Raw genomic sequence first — 19614 nt, 5'->3', positions numbered from 1 at the left:
TCACACATACATACTGAGAGTGCCATCAGATTGTGGCTAAATATTGTATGTATGCTATCCCTGTGCGCCTCCAGGCCCTCGGTGGAAGATGGCCAAACGGTGCTCAGCCCCATGGTGAGCTGCGGACCCCCGGGGACCCTGTTGACTCGTCCGGTCATCATCACCATGCATCACTGTGCCGTGTGCGATGGCCAGCAGGACTGGCTGATCCAGCTCAAAAGCCAGTCGCCGCAGAATCAGTGGGAGGTGAGATGTGAGATTCACAGAGAAATTTGTGCTACAGTAGGCTGTATCTATCGACTGCGCTCGAGTTTCAAAAATGGGTTTCTGACGGTCGCATGCACACAAGAATTGAAATGATGTGTTTACAAGCGAATCTCTGCTCAGTGTGTCAGCGAGCAGTAAAAAAGAAAAGATGCTGTGAGAAATAAATCCATGATATGGCATGGGAGAACTGATAGGATGGAGGAGGTGAAAGGGATCAACGTCCCCTGCATTGTTTGTCCAACTCATAGTAGTACTCAAAGTAAACCCCTGCTGCACCTAGGAGCTGAAATAGTACATCTCTAATAGCAGGGAATGGACTGGGACTGTTTTCTTGCCCAGGCTGTTTCCTTGTACCTTTATAACGGCAGGTTTTTCATCAGGTGTGAACATGTATGGGGGTTTTTCTGTTCGTGTTGCTTTTTTTTTCAAGTCTTCCCTTTTGCTGTTTTTGTCACACACACTGATGCAGAAATGGACCAATTACCAAGGGATCATTTGCAGAGAAACTTGAAACAAATCTGCTTGTTAGGAGGGAACTTTGTTAGAAATGTGCCAGGTGGTCAGCTTACCTCCAAAACATATCTCTCAGCACCTCACCTGACGTGGCCGACCTTCTTGCGGGCAGCTATCAGCATCTTTTTCTTAGCTGTCAAAAGAAAAAAAGTCTTCCTTCCTTGTGGTTTTTAATTAACTTTCTACTCAAACCTTTTTAAGGAGAAAGGCTCCCTTAAAGATAAAAGCATTTAATAAAGGTTAGCAGGAGCAGGGCGCAGTACAGGAAGCATAATGAAAGGCAATGCTTTAGTGATACGTAACACGACTCCAGTCTATCCAGGCTTATTGCATAAATGATAAGATGATAATCAAAATGCACATTACTCTCAGGAAGGCCATGTCCAAATATATAGCATCAGTTTATACCCAATAATAAGGCCTTCTGTCAGATCATCATTAAAAAGTGACTTAAATAATGTAATTTTCAGCAAGCCCTTGCATAATTTCCTCTTGCTGATGCGATGGCATTACTTACAGAGCCGAGGAAAAACTGCCCAACTGGCCCCCACATGCCTTCGTGACATTGATGAATTACTTGGACACAACCAATAAAGCTCAGTGTAAACTGAGGATTTTTAAAGAAGAAATGATTCCTGATTACATCTCCGTCCTGCCACAAACGCAGATGGTAATATGTGATGTGACGGCGGCTTCCTTCGTATGAGTTTCCTTTTCCCTCTGAGGCCAGCCTCGGCGCTGCATGAGTGAAATATTGCTTTATATGACATGCTCTGTCAAAATGTGTTTTCATCACTGCAGTGGATACAGGAGAGATGAGCTCCTCCAAAGGAGTTTTTCACGGATATTTATATTGAGAATAATCAGTTCCGTTGGCGTCTGGGAGCCCGCAGCCCTCCCCAGTTGATGCACGCACGCACACACCGATTCACACACAATCTCATGGTGTTGTGATGATGATGAAGATGGCGTGTCATATAATGAGGAACATGTGGGGATTTCTGCTTCAGTAACTCTCCTACTTAAAATCCTCCCACGTCTACATGGGAGGGGGAAAAAAGCCAGCTGATGAATTTTTGACTAAATTAACGTTTGTATGTTTGTATGTTTAATTGTTTCTGCCTGCACACAGTACTACATATGAAGCAGGGCCACTTTTTCACTGTGCGTTCCAATTATCCCCCAATAAGGATCCCTAGTGCCATCCCACAGGAGCAGTTAAGAGTCTAATGATCTGCCATAATACTGCTGTTAAACGGCCTAGCTCACAATAAAATGCTGTAATTCCTCTTCTGTCTCTCATAATAGGCTGAATTAATACCAGTGTGCCACTCTGTGAGAGTGTTTGGATTAGAGCGAGAACGACGGAGAGAGGAAGAGAAAGAATAAGCGAGATGAAGAGAAATGAAGAGAGGGTTAAAGAAAAAGAGGGAGAGTCGCAGGAGGCTCCTCAGACCTTGCAATCCTAATGAAAGAGAAATGTGTCCTGGCATTGGTGTCGTTACAGGGGTCAACTGCAAATAGTCGGGATACTTATGCTTTCATTTTCCGCGTGAGACAGTCTCAAATATTAGTAATACACACACACACTAACTGTTACTTCGAGAGTACACGGCTTCTGTGAAAAGGTCAGGACATTAATTGTGCTTTCTACATTAAAATGCAATTTAAATTCATTCTGTTTCAGTTAAATGTGACTGAGCACATTTCTGTGTGGCAAAAAAGCAACACATGTACAAGTTTAGCTATTAATTACCCAGTGGCAAAGACTTCATGTAAAAATATGTGGTTTTCACTAATTAGCCAATCCAATTTAACGTTTACAAATCCACACTTGAGGCTTTTAAATACACTCTTTTAAATACACAGACTCACTACTGTAGGCCAGTTAATATATCCATAACTCCACGCAATATACTATACAGTAACTCTGTAGTCTAGCGGTTAACAATAACATGTAAAAGATCACACAGTAGTTCAAGACCAGGAGCAGACACAAATCCCAGGAAGGGCTGTAACAGGAAGTGCATCCACAAGAAAAATCTGTGGTGACCCTTTAATAAAGAGGCAGCTGAAAGAAAAAGAAGACACTGTACCGATTATTTATCTAATCGGTTTCAAACATGGAATTCAGCAACAAGCTGTGACATTTTCTATTCTTTTGATAAAATTGCTGCATATTTTCCAGTTTTTCTGCAGATGTACAAATAATGCAAGAATATGGTTCTCACATAAGTTTCCCTGGACAACATGCATTAAACCGTTTACAGTTGCTGTTCTCCTGAAAGCCCCTTTGCAACCCTCCTCTGTACCGTCACCTCCTTTTCATGCTGTGTTTGAGGTAATCGGGGTGATGTTTGTTGAGGTCTACTCTGGGTCATTTCTATCTTGGGAAACAGCTGGGGAATTATTTCAACCACTGGATGCATTTCAGAGGCTTTACTCTTGATTTATATGCTTTTGACTGAGTAAGTCAAATTTATGACTTCAAAACTTCATGTGAGCTTCTTCATTTCACGTGAAAGAAAATAATTCAAATTACGTCAATCTTATATTTTGCTCCAGTGGTCCAATGACAAATGTAGCTACACAGTGCTGTGCAGGTCGAGGGATTTATCCCTCTCATAGCACTGTAGGCTCAGGCATTCAACATTCTTCCTTTGCCAATGTATTCCTCAGTTCAGTGAATTTCATATATTTGATCCATGATGCATGTCATGCTGGCACGCCCTGTCATGTGCGTGTATATATACATATGCATATATATAAACAGAACTGTGACATCTATAGCACTTTCTACACTGCAACATGGACACAATGTTAAGGTTTATGCGCGTATGCAAACGCAGCACTGCAGGCTACTTGGGGTTTAATATCTTGAATTATCCAAGGACACTTCAGCATTGTATGCAGGAGTTGGGGATTAAACCACCGACCACAATCAGCCCTATGCCATTAAAAACAACAAGGTTTTTGGGAGGTCATGGGTAACCACTGAGCAATGTGCAGGTCCATCTATGAAATGTAATTGAAACAAGAAGCATTACCTGTGCAAATGAAAAAGCAACTTCAGAGTACTAAAGTCGACTTCTAAATAGTTGAACATGCACAATTTGACACTAAAATCATTCATAAATGCAAGTCTTGCTTACTTTATGTAAAGAAAAATTATATTTTCCGCCTTTCTCATCAGCCATCACGAAAATGACTGCAGTTTTCAAATGGCTAATGGGCTCGATCAAAAAAGTAATCAAAAGAGAGCATACATGCCAGTTTTGGTACTTGTATCTATCTACATTTTTGCTGTAATGTGAAGTTATCTGCTTCACGAAACAGATCAATACAACCAAATAGAACTGACAGCTGTAGCAGTATTGTGCGAGCAAATGGAGATATGTAGGGAAAATTGGATATGGCATATTTTGCTCTAGTCAAAAATCGTATTAACCATGCCCCACTTCTATTTTTTGCTTGATACATACATGACAAAACCCAGGCTTATTCTTCAACATTCCTCTTTTTTCCCCCTTTCTCCTTGTCCACGCTCTAGGATATAGTGGTAGTAGGAGAAGAGAATTTCACCACACCTTGCTATATCCAAATGGATGACGAGGCTTGCCACATCCTGACAGAGACGCTGGGCACCTACTGCCTCGTGGGTCAATCTCTCAGCGCTGCCACCACTAAGCGCCTCAAACTAGCCATCTTTGGCCCCGTCACCTGCCCAGCCATGGAGTATCACATCAGAGTCTACTGCCTGGACGACACACAGGACGCACTCAAGGTAAATGCGCAGCACGCTGTACTGAATGTGTGCATAGCCTTTGTCTCATTATTTGTATCACTGAAATGAATATAATTGTGATTTTTTTTTCCCCACTGTAACTGAATTGTTTATGCGCAAGCACAGCCAGCAGATGATGTGTGGGAGGCAGAATGAGAAATCTTTGTGTTGGTGTGTCACAATAAGGAGATACAAGCGCCTGTATTTGAATAACGTAGCTGCTGCAACAACACAAAATAAGCCACATATATCCCTCCTTCTCTACTGTTGTCTCATCACCTCAATTCTGTTTAATACCTTCATGCGCCTGCATGAAGGAAAGATAAGGAACGATTATTGTACTGAGGAGGGATATTGAACACAGTTATTAAGTTTGGGAATGAGTAATGAGAAGTGATAGTGATCCTGCTGCAAGGACACAGAAGTTGATTTCAGGTTTGCATGTCTAGATTTAAGTTTGTAAAGCCCTGCGGATGATTATAACGTAATATTTTATTAAAAACTAATCATTTGTAAATGTACTTGTGAGAATTCCTCAGAGACTATTATCACAGGAATACAGCAGCAGTTTGTCTGCTTTTCAACTGGTATAAAGAAGAAGCTTTTTGAGGTCGGTATAGATGGTGTCCTTGCTAATCAAGCTTGCTTTTGTTTATTTAGGAAGTCCTTCAAATGGAGAAGCAGATGGGTGGGAAACTGTTGGATGAACCAAAGACTCTCATCTTTAAGGACAGCACCCACAACCTGAGGCTTTCCATCCATGATGTTCCCCACACATTATGGAAGAGCAAACTGCTAGCCAAGTACCAGGTAAACTGCTCATTTTACTCCTTTTTCAGTAAAAGGCCATGCACAGTGTGCCACATGGTTTCTCCCACCGATGTAACTCCTCTACACTTTCCACTTCTCTGCAGGAGCTTTCCTTTCAGCAGGTGTGGAGCGGCTCACAAAGGAACCTCCACTGCTGCTTTACCCTGGAGCGCTTCTCTTCCAGCACGGTGGACCTGACCTGCAAAATATGTGTGCGCCAAGTGGAAGGAGAAGGACAGATTTTTCAGCTGGACACTACACTGTCGGAGGTAGCGTTTGATACTTGGAGTAAACATCCCCCCCCGGCCCCTGCAGGTGGATGCTGGGCCGGTGGAGGGGTTGAAGCAGCAGGCAGTGATGCAGGGCATCAGCACCACTGACTTGTCAGAGGGAGATTGGAGATTTTGGAGCCTAAAAATAACAATAAATTGGGTGGGGACGGTGTATGACACGAGGAGAGTGAAGCATGTAAATGTGTAGGACAGTCAGGCTCAAGTTGGATGCCAGACCTTTAAGTATAACAAATTAAATACCATCTGATTTCATTATATTCACATAAAAGAGCACTACACGACTAGCACTACAGGCTGAGGAAAAATGCTTGTATTTGATTTTGTAATGAACTGTTTCCCTCCTAATGCTTTCACTTGATTTATAAAGGCTTAAAGTAATTATTCACCTTGACTGGATACGGGGCATAGCCTTCGAAATTATAATGGAAACCTCAAAGGTCTGTGCGACTTTTGTGCTCTGCTTTCACATGAATTTTGCATCCAGAGCTGTTTTGACTCTTCCCCTCCACCTCGCCCTCATTGTCCTTCCACCGAGCCAGACGCTCAGAATGAATTTAACCTCGTTTCCATTTCCTCTTCCCACTTTTTGCAACGTTCACAAAAACTGGCAAGGTGTGAGACAGGGGAGTTTCAACCATGCCGCCTACATAGAGTCTTGCTTATGACAAGAGAGGAGCACAGGAGGGTATAATAAGCCTGTGTCCCCCCCCCCCCAGTCATGCTGCACTTGCTTTACAAAGGCCATCTGGCTAGGAGAATAGAGCTTGAGGGATGGAGGAGCACTCATGCTTTGTGCTCAGTAATGAGATAAATTACAGTACATACAGTGCAGAGCTGTGTTACTGCCTGGCCTTAGTTCATTTGTCTCTGGGTCTTGATCTGGTTTCTGTAGCCAGACATCCAGTGCTTAATCCTCCAGATGCAGTATATTTAAAAGAAAATCACTCAGCTTGCATCAGTAAATGGATGGCGACGCAACGAAGGGTTTTCAATTTTTTTTATGGCACCTGGAAAAAGAAATTTCCTGTGCTACAAATCCATTTGAACTACATTATGTTTCATTTTGCGAGGTGTTGAATTATGTCCAGGCAGTCTGCAAACTAGGGGGGAAAAAACCACAGCTACAGTCTGTGTCTCTGCTTTAATCCCTCTCATTCTCTCTTTACAGGATTCCCAGAGTATTGACACATCTCTGCTGGATCCTGCCAGCAACATCACGACACTGGTAGGGCCAAATGCCTTTCGCATCCCTGTTTCTATCCGTCAGAAGCTGTGCGGCAGCCTGGACGCACCGCAGACCAGAGGCAATGACTGGAGGATGTTGGCCCACAAACTCAATCTTGACAGGTGGGTTGACAAACAATGAAAAGGGTGAAATGGTAACTTACATTTAGGACCTCTGGGATCACAGTCTGGCCACAGAAACAGCCTTTACTTTAAAGTTAAATAGTTTAAACAAAACAATTTTTCTGTTAATATAGACAACTAAAATGAAATATATTAGAATTTGTTTTTAAAAAGTAATTATTCATTTATCCATCCAGCAGGCCAGCCATCTGTACATCTTATATACAGGGAGTGCAGAATTATTAGGCAAGTTGTATTTTTGAGGACTAATTTTATTATTGAACAACAACCATGTTCTCAATGAACCCAAAAAACTCATTAATATCAAAGCTGAATGTTTTTGGAAGTAGATTTTAGTTTGTTTTTAGTTTGAGCTATTTTAGGGGGATATCTGTGTGTGCAGGTGACTATTACTGTGCATAATTATTAGGCAACTTAACAAAAAACAAATATATACCCATTTCAATTATTTATTTTTACCAGTGAAACCAATATAACATCTCCACATTCACAAATATACATTTCTGACATTCAAAAACAAAACAAAAACAAATCAGCGACCAATATAGCCACCTTTCTTTGCAAGGACACTCAAAAGCCTGCCATCTGTCACGGCCGGGCGGAGCGCACACAGTAATTCGGCGTGCCCGTGTGGCGTGCTGGCTAGACCCAAGCGCGGCGAAGGCTAGCGGTGGGTTTGGAGCAGACACGCAGTTATTCTAGTAATGACCTGAGCACGAAGCGTGGCTTCGGAACGGTCGTTACAGACAGAGAGCGAGCGGAGCCGGGAAGAGAAAAAGGATTGAAAGGGATTGTAACTCACAGTTGCTGAATCAGGCGGAGACTGACGTCGGCAGAGTTTCGGAGCTCGTGACACGAGGATACTGATGTCTGAGCGGCGAACAGGTGGGTGGCGTCTCTCTTTTAACCCCGGCCCCGTGATCAGCTGATCACAGCCGATCACCGGCTGACAGGACCCCCCCCCCGAGGACCGGCACCCGACGGGCCAGGACGGCGGCGACGGAAATCCGAGATGAGGGAAGGATCCAAGATGAAGCGGGACGGCACCCAGGAGCGCTCATCAGGGCCGTAGCCAGCCCAGTCCACCAAATACTGGACCCCCCGGCCCCGGGGACGGGAGTCCAAGATCCGACGGACAGTGTAGACAGGACCCCCATCGATGATCCTGGGCGGGGGCGGGGCCCGGGAGGGGGGCGCCAGTGGGGAAGCGACGTGCCGCTTAAGCTGCGAGACGTGGAAAACCGGATGGGCCTTCATGGCGGGCGGAAGCCGGAGACGGTAAGCCACGGGGTTGAGCCGGGCGGTGACTTCGTACGGGCCGACGAACCGGGGAGCGAGCTTCTTGGACTCGCCGCGCAGCCGTAGGTGCTTAGTGGAGAGCCAGACGCGGTCCCCCGGCCGGAAGGGGTGACCCGGGCGGTGGCGGCGACGATGCTGCCGGGTGTACAGAGCGTTGGCCCGGGAAATGGCAGCCCGCGCCTTGATCCAGGCCTGGCGACAGCGGCGGACCATCCGTTCAGCAGCCGGCACGTCGACCTCCGCTTCCTGATGGCTGAAGATAGGAGGTTGAAATCCATGACAGACCTCAAAGGGCGAGAGACCGGTGGCGGAAGAGATGTGAAGGTTATGAGACAACTCAGCCCACACCAGGTAACGAGGCCATAGCGACGGTTGGGCGGAGACGAAGCACCGTAAGAAGCGCCCCAACTGTTGATTGGTCCGTTCAACCTGCCCATTGGTCTGAGGGTGATAGCCGGACGAGAGGCTGGGAGACGCTCCAATCAGGCGGCAGAAGGCCTTCCAGAACCTGGCGGTGAACTGTGGCCCCCGATCGGAGACTATGTCCTTGGGGAATCCGTGAAGCCGGACGACATGGTCCAGGAGGAGCTCGGCCGTCCGTTTGGCGGAGGGGAGGCCGGCCAGGGCGACCAGGTGCACCGCCTTAGAAAACCGGTCCACAAAGGTGAGGATGGTGTCAAGACCGTCCACAGATGGAAGGCCGGTAACAAAGTCAAGGCCGACATGGGACCAGGGACGTCTCGGCACCGGGAGAGGGTGAAGGTCGCCAGCGGGTGGCTGGGTGGAGGACTTGGCCCGAGCACAGGTGTCACAGGCGGAAACGAAGTCACGGACGTCCCGAGTCATGGAGGGCCACCAGAAGGCACGACGGAGGAGCTGGAGGGTTCTGTCGGGCCCTGGGTGACCAGAGAGCGGGGAGGAGTGAGCCCAGAGCAAGGCCTCCTGACGGCACCGGGATGGCACATAGAGCCGCCCAGCTGGGGTCTCCGGCGGAGGCGGTTCGGCGGTCAGGGCGTCCCGGATAGAGTCCTCCAAGGGCCACCGAAGGGGGGCAGCAAAACAATGAGACGGTAGGATAGGTCCAGGGTCTGACGTGAAGTCGTCCTGGGTGAACTGCCGGGAGAGGGCGTCTGCCTTGGTGTTCTTGGAGCCAGGGCGGTAGGCGAGGTGGAAGTTGTACGGTTCGAAGAATAAGGCCCAACGGGCCTGCCTTGGGTTGAGCTGCTTGGCAGAACGAATATGGATCAGGTTCTGGTGATCAGTCCAGATCAGAAATGGTTCTTTCGCTCCCAGGAGCCAATGCCGCCATTCTTCCAAGGCCCACTTGATGGCCAGGAGTTCCCGGTCGCCGACACCATACCGTCGCTGCGTGTCAGAGAACTTCCTTGAAAAATAGCAGCACGGGTGAAGTTTTCCATCCGGGCCGTGTTGAGAGAGGACGGCGCCAGCGCCAACATCGGAGGCATCCACCTCCACCACAAAATCTCCGGCAGGATCAGGGTGGAGCAGGACGGGAGCTGTAGCAAACCGACGGATAAGGTCTCGGAAGGCCAGTTTCGCACCAGGGGGGAGGCAGAAGGGCCTGGGCAGGTTAGCTGGTTTAGTGAGGGATGTCAGTGGCGCGACAATGGTGCTGAAATTGCGGATAAAGCGCCGATAAAAATTGGCAAAGCCCAGGAAGCTCTGTAGCTGCTTAAGGCTGGAAGGCTGAGGCCACTGGGTCACGGCTTGGAGCTTTTGCGGGTCCATGGTCAGGCCATTGGAGGAGATGGTGAAGCCCAGGAAGGTAGTGGACCGTTGATGGAAGGCACACTTTTCCAGTTTGCAGAACAGCTGGTACTCGAGCAGCCTGCTTAGCACGGCCCGCACATGGCGAATATGGTCCACTTCGGTGCGGGAGTAGATCAGGATGTCATCCAGATAGGCAAACACCCATCGGCCCAGCATGTCCCGCAAGACATCGTTGATCAGGTGTTGGAAGACAGCAGGGCTGTTGCAGAGGCCGAAGGGCATCACCAGATACTCCCAGTGCCCGTTAGGGGTGATGAAGGCCGTCTTCCATTCGTCCCCTTCTCTAATCCGCACCAAATTGTAAGCGCTGCGTAGGTCTAGTTTGGTGAAGATGCAGGCCTGGGAGAGGGAATCGAGCGCGGTGGATAGCAGAGGAAGAGGATGGCGGTTCTTAACAGTGATTTTATTCAAGCCTCGGTAGTCTATACAGGGGCGAAGCCCGCCGTCTTTCTTCTTTACAAAGAAGAACCCCGCAGCTGCAGGGGAGGTAGAAGGGCGAATGAAGCCCTGTTGGAGAGCCTCAGCGACGTACTCCTCCATGGCTTTGTTCTCTGCGGTTGACAGTGAGAACAGGCGACCACGAGGAGGGACTGCTCCCGGGAGGAGCTCGATGGCCATGTCGTAGGAGCGATGAGGAGGGAGAGCGGAGGCTCGCCTCTTACTGAAGACCTCGGACAGGTCATGGTAAGCCGGAGGGATCCTATCCAGATCGACGGGCTCCGGGGGTGACGCCTCTTCTGACTTTGAGTCCTGTCCAGTCCGGAGGAGAAGGCAGCGGCGTGAACACTGGGGACCCCAGTCCAGGATCTGGCAGGAAGACCAGGAGACGTGGGGGTCATGTCGACGGAACCAGGGGTATCCGAGGATGAGAGGAGAGGAAGAGGCCGAGACTACTAGGAACCGGATCTCCTCCTGATGATCCCCGACAGACATGCGGACTGGCTGGGTCTGGAACTGGACCGGGTAGGGTTGGAGTGGTCGCCCGTCTACTGAGGTCACCGGGAGAAATCGGTCGACGGAAGTCAATGGGATGCGGAGCCGAGAGGCTAGTTTTGGTCAATGAAGTTCTCGGCGGCTCCGGTGTCCAGGAGGGCTTCGGATGAGAGCTGTTGGTGTTTCAGGTGAAATGTGACCGGTAATAGAAAACGAGAGGGATCAGAGGAGTGGGAAGGGCCAGGTGGGACACCCCCGCAGTCTACCTGGCGTCGTCGTTTCCCGGCCGTAGCGGGCACTGGGGACGGCGGTGTCGAGCTGATCCACAGTAGGCGCAGAGGCCCTCACGCCAGCGTCTCTCTTTCTCCTCTTTGGGGAGTCCACCCAGCTGCATGGGCTCCTCGCTGGATGTGCTGCTTGGGCTAGCCGTGGCTCCATCAGAGGGGGGAGGAGGACGCGACGACGTGGTCCGCTGAGGCTGGAAGGGTTTTAAGGCCCGAGGGGCATGGCGAGGCCGCGACATCACGCGTTGGTCGATCTTCAGGGCTAGGTCCACGGCCTCATCCAAGGTCTTTGGGGCCTCACGGCCGGCCATCTCGTCTCTGATGTAATCAGCCAGCCCCTCTAGAAAGATGGAGCGCAGAGAAGCATCTCCCCATTGAAGCTTAGCAGCCAGGGTGCGGAATCGGGAGGCGAAGTAACAGACTGGTCGGCTGCCCTGGCGTAGATGAAGCAGCTGTGACTCCACTTCCACTTCACTGCTGGGGGGAACGAAAGTCTTTTTTAACTCCTCCACAAACAGAGCATAGTCGTTACACGCTGCAGACTTATTGTTGTAGAGAGCCGCGGCCCATTCCTGAGCCTGGCCAGACAAGAGAGAGGTGAGCATCGCCACTTTTGCACGGGCAGTGACGTATTTAGTGGGTTGACATTCAAACATCATGTCTAAGGTGGCGAGCAGTCCATCAGGCCGGCCGTCTACTCCGTTCCACTTGTCGGGTAGTCCGATCCGGGGTTCAGCGCTCACCGGCGCTGGCTGACGTTGCAGCGAGGTGACGGATGAGGAAAGCTGGAGGACAGTTTCGGTGAGAGACTCCATCTTTGTGCTCATCCGATCCACCACACCGCGAAGATATAACACTTCGGCTTTCAGCCGTTCGAATTCCGCTGGGTCTACATGCGGCTCAGACATCCTGTCACGGCCGGGCGGAGCGCACACAGTAATTCGGCGTGCCCGTGTGGCGTGCTGGCTAGACCCAAGCGCGGCGAAGGCTAGCGGTGGGTTTGGAGCAGACACGCAGTTATTCTAGTAATGACCTGAGCACGAAGCGTGGCTTCGGAACGGTCGTTACAGACAGAGAGCGAGCGGAGCCGGGAAGAGAAAAAGGATTGAAAGGGATTGTAACTCACAGTTGCTGAATCAGGCGGAGACTGACGTCGGCAGAGTTTCGGAGCTCGTGACACGAGGATACTGATGTCTGAGCGGCGAACAGGTGGGTGGCGTCTCTCTTTTAACCCCGGCCCCGTGATCAGCTGATCACAGCCGATCACCGGCTGACACCATCCATGGATTCTGTCAGTGTTTTGATCTGTTCACCATCAACATTGCGTGCAGCAGCAACCACAGCCTCCCAGACACTGTTCAGAGAGGTGTACTGTTTTCCCTCCTTGTAAATCTCACATTTGATGATGGACCACAGGTTCTCAATGGGGTTCAGATCAGGTGAACAAGGAGGCCATGTCATTAGTTTTTCTTCTTTTATACCCTTTCTTGCCAGCCACGCTGTGGAGTACTTGGACGTGTGTGATGGAGCATTGTCCTGCATGAAAATCATGTTTTTCTTGAAGGATGCAGACTTCTTCCTGTACCACTGCTTGAAGAAGGTGTCTTCCAGAAACTGGCAGTAGGACTGGGAGTTGAGCTTGTCTCCATCCTCAACCCGAAAAGGCCCCACAAGCTCATCTTTGATGATACCAGCCCAAACCAGTACTCCACCTCCACCTTGCTGGCGTCTGAGTCGGACTGGAGCTCTCTGCCCTTTACCAATCCAGCCACGGGCCCATCCATCTGGCCCATCAAGACTCACTCTCATTTCATCAGTCCATAAAACCTTAGAAAAACCAGTCTTGAGATATTTCTATGCCCAGTCTTGACGTTTTAGCTTGTGTGTCTTGTTCAGTGGTGGTCGTCTTTCAGCCTTTCTTACCTTGGCCATGTCTCTGAGTATTGCACACCTTGTGCTTTTGGGCATTCCAGTGATGTTGCACCTCTGAAATATGGCCAAACTGGTGGCAAGTGGCATGTTGGCAGCTGCACGCTTGACTTTTCTCAGTTCATGGGCAGTTATTTGGCGCCTTGGTTTTTCCACACGCTTCTTGCGACCCTGTTGACTATTTTGAATGAAACGCTTGATTGTTCGATGATCACGCTTCAGAAGCTTTGCAATTTTGAGACTGCTGCATCCCTCTGCAAGATATCTCACTATTTTTGACTTTTCTGAGCCTGTCAAGTCCTTCTTTTGACCCATTTTGCCAAAGGAAAGGAAGTTGCCTAATAATTATGCACACCTGATATAGGGTGTTGATGTCATTAGACCACACCCCTTCTCATTACAGAGATGCACATCACCTAATATGCTTAATTGGTAGTAGGCTTTCAAGACTATACAGCTTGGAGTAAGACAACATGCATGAAGAGGATGATGTGGACAAAATACTCATTTGCCTAATAATTCTGCACTCCCTGTATTACATATTATGTATTGAATCATAGCTAACAAGAGGAGATGACCCATAAGCCTTTTATATATTACATTATGCATTCATTCATATTACTAGAGGTTGTTGTTTAGTCATACAGGTTTAATTACTGATCTGTGGTCTCACTTGGAAAACATTAAGTGTCACTTTTCAGCCTGCAAGATTAATGTTTTGAACAGGCATAGTTTTGATTTATTAACCTAACTAAACAACCAGTGAACACATACATAATGAACAGAACATAAACCGCAGCTCCAGGTTTAAAGGTTTTTTTTCTCCTACTGGGACCTGGACTGTCCGCTGAAACACAAGTATTAGAAATATCAGATGCAACTTTAAAATAGCCACACTGATAATGTTCATCGGTTGGTTTAAAAAACCAGTTATCAACATATTTATTTGTCATTTCACAGCTTGGGCCTTTTGTCATGAAGGTTGTGTGTTTTCCTTGTGGCTGCATGGAATCCCTTGGGTTAATTAATGATTCCACATTGTCCTTAGATGCATATGTGAGCATGAATCGTCTGAGTTGCTGTGTTAGTTGCTGTGATGGGACTGGCCAACTGTCTGCAGTGTACCGCACCCCTCACCCAATGTGTCCTAGGATAGGGTCTAAGTGGCTCTAACACCTAAATAGCTTCTAACTACAGTTTAATTAACTGTCAATTTTCTGTTTATTCATAGTGGTTTTTATAGCGTGGTACCAGTAAAGAAAGAACGGCTGTTTTTTCATTAGAAGTAAACATTAAGAGTCCATGGGGACTTAAACTGTTGATAAGTGATCTATTTTTAATTTGATTGTGAGTGATCTGTGGGAATGTGACTCATTCTGATAAACATCAGAGCTGAGGAAAGATGAAAAAAACAATGGAGACAGAGTGACGTTCCTCTTTTTAAAACATCATCCCCGTGTCTTTGATAGTCTTCTGTTTGTGATGGACGTACAATGCGCACCCATTTTTAAGGTCCCAGCTCAGCAGGGCAGCCTTATCACAGACAGCAGCTGCAGATTGACGAGACCACTGGCAGACTTTGGCATGAAGGACAAAGGGTGAAGGCGAGAGACTCGAATGAATGAATATATATATATATATATATATATCAATTCAAAGCCAAAGCAAAAGTCATTAAAAGAAAACAAAGCGATCATTAGTTCTGCATAGACTGCAAATACATTTAAGGATGTATATCAGTGCTCACTTTGCTTTCCTCTCATGCCCACAGTATCTCATTACTGACCAGAAAGGTTACTGTGTATAGAAGGAAAAAATAGAAAGTAAGAATTAAAGTATTTGATGATGAAAAGATTATTGCAGCACACCAACGAGTTTTTTATTACTAATAAGCAAACTCATTCCTCTCTATTAACCATTTGTCTGCTTTTCTAACCTACCTCTCTCTGGTTTCACATGATCACTCTTTTAGGTATCTTAACTACTTTGCCACCAAATCCAGCCCCACTGGAGTGATCCTGGACTTGTGGGAGGCCCAGCATTTTCCTGACGGCAACCTCAGTCGCCTTGCCCAAGTACTGGAGGAGATGGGACGCCATGACAGCCTTGTTCCCACGGTGACTGAACACTGACATCTGCCTGCCAGGGACAAGTGACATTCCAGGGAGGAAGAAGACACAAAGTGAATATGAAAAGAGGGTGGACCCCCTCAAACACACCCCACACACACCCCAAAAAACAACAACAAAAAAAAGCAGGAAAAGTCATTCTCGATGACAAATGCACGCACACACACTCACAGAAGCTGCCTGTGTGTACACTCAAAGAAGTAAGGAGATAGTCACAGCCAGGTCTACCCTGCCATAACCCAGTTAAATATTGGCAACAAAGGTTGTGAAAACTTGGAGAGTAAACAAGAATCTCTGCCAGTCATTTTCAGACTGTTTCTCTCCTCGTTCTTTCTCTCTCTCTCTCCCTCTCTTGTAAGAATGATTTGATATTTTTGGCTATGGTTTCCTTGGAAACATGTTTCCGGTTTATTCGGATGGACTGTGCAGATGTGGATGATGCCCTCACAACAGTGACAGGTCAATGGATCAAAGGAGGAAGATCGGCGAAAGAACGTCTCATTCTCCAAAAATCAGTCTCCATGGCAACTCCATGGAAAAGTATGTGTTCTGTGACAACATAGTATTTAATGATATGCCTATTTATACATGTCTTTTTTTGTATCTTATGCTGTCTGTTACTGAACCGTATTTCGTTTCTTCTTTCATTGCGTTTGACTGTATTACAGCACCACCTGGTGGACACCTGGCGCTGTAACTATTCTTTCTGTCGGCCACATTTATAACACAGAGGGAACTCAACGATCATAATCATTACACCGTTTTTTAAGTGTTGTTATAACTACTATTAATACTTTTAGTCATGTTATGTATAATTATTGCTTTTCTATTATGGGTGATATTTTTGAGTTGCATTGGTGATTATTTTGCTTTTGCTTTTCTTTTTCTTTTCTTTTTTTAGCAGGATCATTTGGCTAACTACATATCTCTACATATCGTATATCCTGTTAACAAAATGATATGGGAAATTAGCCAGACTGAAAAAAAAGTCATGAGTGATGCAAATTTGTGTGACGTTCATGATGATGTCGCGTTCACATAAGATACCAGGCAGAGCAAAGAGGGAGATGGTGCAGAAAGGGAAATCAAACCAGTATATTTTTGTAGGACCAGTCCAACTGAAAACAACTGCTTTTTACCAAATACCTGACATGTAAGGTGATCATCTAAATATTGTCTCAATCAACCGACGTTCATGCGTACTTTTGGAGGATAAGAGATTTTAACTCAGACAACGATGTTTGTACATTCACTACAGAAGCCATCAATATCACGATGACACTGATTCTGTGCATAAAAATGATCTGTAAATGTGACATTCCTTTGATGGAGCAGCAGTTGCGCCCATACAAGTGTTCTTGGTTGGTTTTGTTTTTTTGAATGGCAGTTGTCCCAGTTTTCTTGAAGCCGTCTATGCAAACTTTGCATCCCTTTGAAACAATCTCTACATTCTCAGTGGGCTAGCCTTTGCATTCCCTAGTTGTTCTTCAGCTTCATGATTAATATTGTGTATAGTGAGAATGTAGCCTGTCTGTTTCTTGCACTCATGATGTTCCTCGCAACGGCTTGCATTTCATCTGTCAAGTTATTGTACAAACTGTAAGAAAGAATTTTTAAGACTAATAATAAATTATATTTATATGCAACATTGAAAATGGAGTGCGACCATTTGACTTGTGAGACTGTGTTTAAAAAAAAAAACCTTATGGGCTTTCAAGATATATTTTTCAAATATTTTTTTTAATAGGGAATGTTCTGCAGATCCACTCATACACCTTCATTACTTGCATATGTACAGATTAAATAAGGCACGTGCTACAGTGGCAGAGTGGATGAGACACACATATATATATGTATAGACACTGATCAAAAATGCATTTTACCATCCAACAAGGCAATAATACATAGATTTCAGATCAGCTTCATATGGATAAAAAAAAAAAAAAAACGTGACCAGAAAGATGAGACGATGCAGGATAGCAAAGCCCAGATCTAAAAAGAGGTTGTATGTATATATATATACACATACATACACACACACACACACACACACACAAATGTGTGTGTGTGTGTGTGTATATATATATATATATATATATATATATATATATATACACACACACACACAGGTTATAAAGAATCATCTGGTTTCAAAAGCCATCCTGTACATTTTAAACTAAAAGGCTAAATATGGACGGATGGTATATATCCATACGATAGTCAAACTACAAAAACAACCACATGAACCTCACAAATTGTCTCTGTTGTCTCCGGCTGTTGAATTAAAGCACACTGAAATCAGAAATCAGATGATTCTTTTTTGATTCACCTTGAGTGTGTGTGTGTGTGTATGCATGTATATTTGTTTAATATATCTATATATATATATATATATATTAATCATGTTTCTGTTTGTTCAGCAATAATAATAATGGTATGAATCCACATCTTCTACACTGAGGTCAATGGATGACTATCATCGTCATAAGTCCACTGTGATATCACAGCATGCAGCGGCTGACTCAGAAAAAAACAAAACAGCAAAACACACACACACAAAGCAGCTTTGACAGTACAAAAGACTGCCCGTAGAATACTGCTATATGGCTTTAGAGGAGCAGCGCAAGAGCATCCTCCAGATTTTAGTCCTGCAAGGCCCCCTGAACAGTCTGGAACCAGAAACCACTTAGCTTTCACAGAAAGCACAGTCTGAACACTGAGGGAGAGGCGCCTCAGACAATGGTAGAGCAGATGTCCCCTGATATAATAAATTTTTTGGTATATATCATTATTCTGGCCCTATGGTGACCATTATCTCTATCACTCATCCTCCCTGTCAGTTATATTTGTTCTATTATTCACAGTCTCTCTTTTCTTCTTCCCTTTCTTCTGGCCAGCTTGAGTGGCCTGTGCCAGTGGTAATGATGAGACTCTGGGAGATGATATCTTTTCTGTGGACTCTCTGTCACAGTTTGATATCTTGGGACTCTAACATCTTTGCAAGAGTCTTCTTCACCCTTAGGGCTGTGAGACGACAAGTTGGATTGTGAGCCCAGCACTCCGACATGAGTTTCCCCATCTGTCGTAGACACTAAAGACACACACGACCATATGCATAAGAATACAAGTACATTTTAGGCAAATGGTTTAATCCATGATTACTAATTATTTATGGGCATGCAAAAACATGTTTAGCAAAAATGTACCTTACATCCATCGAGACCTACAAGGTCAACCTATAACTTAGAAACAGGGCTGTACTTTGTTTTTTTAAAGGGAATAGCGTTGTGTTTATGTGCAAAGTGCAGGCTTTTTATTATTTGCCAAGCTGAAACCCATTTTAATATACTTGATATCATTTTGAGTATAATTATTTTTTTTATTTATGTGGATATAATAAATGGGTAGCATTTAATAATAAATATCAATTAGAAAAAGCGGTTATAATCAATAACTGTAATGCACATAACACAGAAATAAAAAAAAGTGATATTAAGAAACCCCATATATCATTCCCTGTATGCTCCCTCTATATGTTGTAGAAATAACATAGTTTAAAAAGGCCAATGTAGAATCACTTCAAAGGTGAAATATGAAATGCTATTTTAAATCCTTATACAAAGCTTTCTATATTTTGACAATACACACCACACTTCATCATAGTTTCTAAGTTATAAGCCTTTTTCTCAATTTCCGACCAATAAATCATAAACTTGACCTTGAATGACCTTTGTGGATGATCTACACTGCTACAAAGATTCATCAGAATCCATTCAAGACATTTCGAGGCATCATGTTTACAGACAGGAAGAATGATACGCACTAAAGAATACTCTGGAAAAGTGTATGATTAACAGCTGTTGTGCTAATAACAGCTGTTTCAATGCATCATTTCTCTCATACTATGAGGCAGAAATCTCCACTTAGAATGCAGATTAATGCATATTTACATGGATTTATTTTAATGTAAGTAACCATGTTGATGTAATGACGTTCACACATAAACGCCATTAAGTTTAAGTTTTAAAAATGGATAAAGATAAGAGTACCTCATCATTGCTCCATCGATTAGCAAAAGAAGGTCTTTGTTTTTTTATGCAAACCACTTCTCTCATGTCCTCATATGAAGGATCGGACGGGACGAGGTCATAATAGGGAAGCTGATGTTCCTCCACAATACCTGGAGTTTAATGAAAGAAAATGTCCATTAATTA

The 19614-nt window shown here is 45.5% G+C and overlaps 2 protein-coding genes across 4 annotated transcripts in view; one reads left to right on the top strand and one right to left on the bottom strand.

Annotated features, from left to right (window-relative positions):
• unc5cb (unc-5 netrin receptor Cb) overlaps positions 1 to 17046 on the top strand; it is a 140171-nt gene extending 123125 nt beyond the window's left edge. For all 3 annotated transcript variants that reach the window (XM_085413893.1, XM_085413892.1, XM_085413894.1), the window contains 6 exons: positions 75 to 246; positions 4331 to 4564; positions 5225 to 5374; positions 5479 to 5643; positions 6836 to 7014; positions 15244 to 17046. In XM_085413893.1, the coding sequence (XP_085270019.1) occupies positions 75 to 246; positions 4331 to 4564; positions 5225 to 5374; positions 5479 to 5643; positions 6836 to 7014; positions 15244 to 15403 (1060 nt within the window). In that variant the 3' untranslated portion in view covers positions 15404 to 17046. The remainder of the gene's footprint in view (positions 1 to 74; positions 247 to 4330; positions 4565 to 5224; positions 5375 to 5478; positions 5644 to 6835; positions 7015 to 15243) is intronic.
• A 92-nt stretch (positions 17047 to 17138) lies between these two features.
• The window catches only part of bmpr1bb (bone morphogenetic protein receptor, type IBb), a 57129-nt gene continuing 54653 nt past the window's right edge, over positions 17139 to 19614 (bottom strand). The window contains exons 15-16 of the mRNA XM_085413895.1: positions 19450 to 19580; positions 17139 to 18491 (exon numbers count right to left, since the gene is read on the bottom strand). Of these exons, the coding sequence (XP_085270021.1) occupies positions 18366 to 18491; positions 19450 to 19580 (257 nt within the window). The 3' untranslated portion in view covers positions 17139 to 18365. The remainder of the gene's footprint in view (positions 18492 to 19449; positions 19581 to 19614) is intronic.

The sequence above is a fragment of the Rhamphochromis longiceps genome, linkage group LG7 (assembly GCF_057381845.1).
Source record: "Rhamphochromis longiceps isolate RC_006_pf linkage group LG7, R_longiceps_female_GT1.1, whole genome shotgun sequence".
In the NCBI taxonomy this organism is placed as follows: domain Eukaryota; kingdom Metazoa; phylum Chordata; class Actinopteri; order Cichliformes; family Cichlidae; genus Rhamphochromis; species Rhamphochromis longiceps.
The sequence above is the reverse complement of the archived record's forward strand: the minus strand, read 5'-3'. Positions and strand labels throughout refer to the sequence as shown.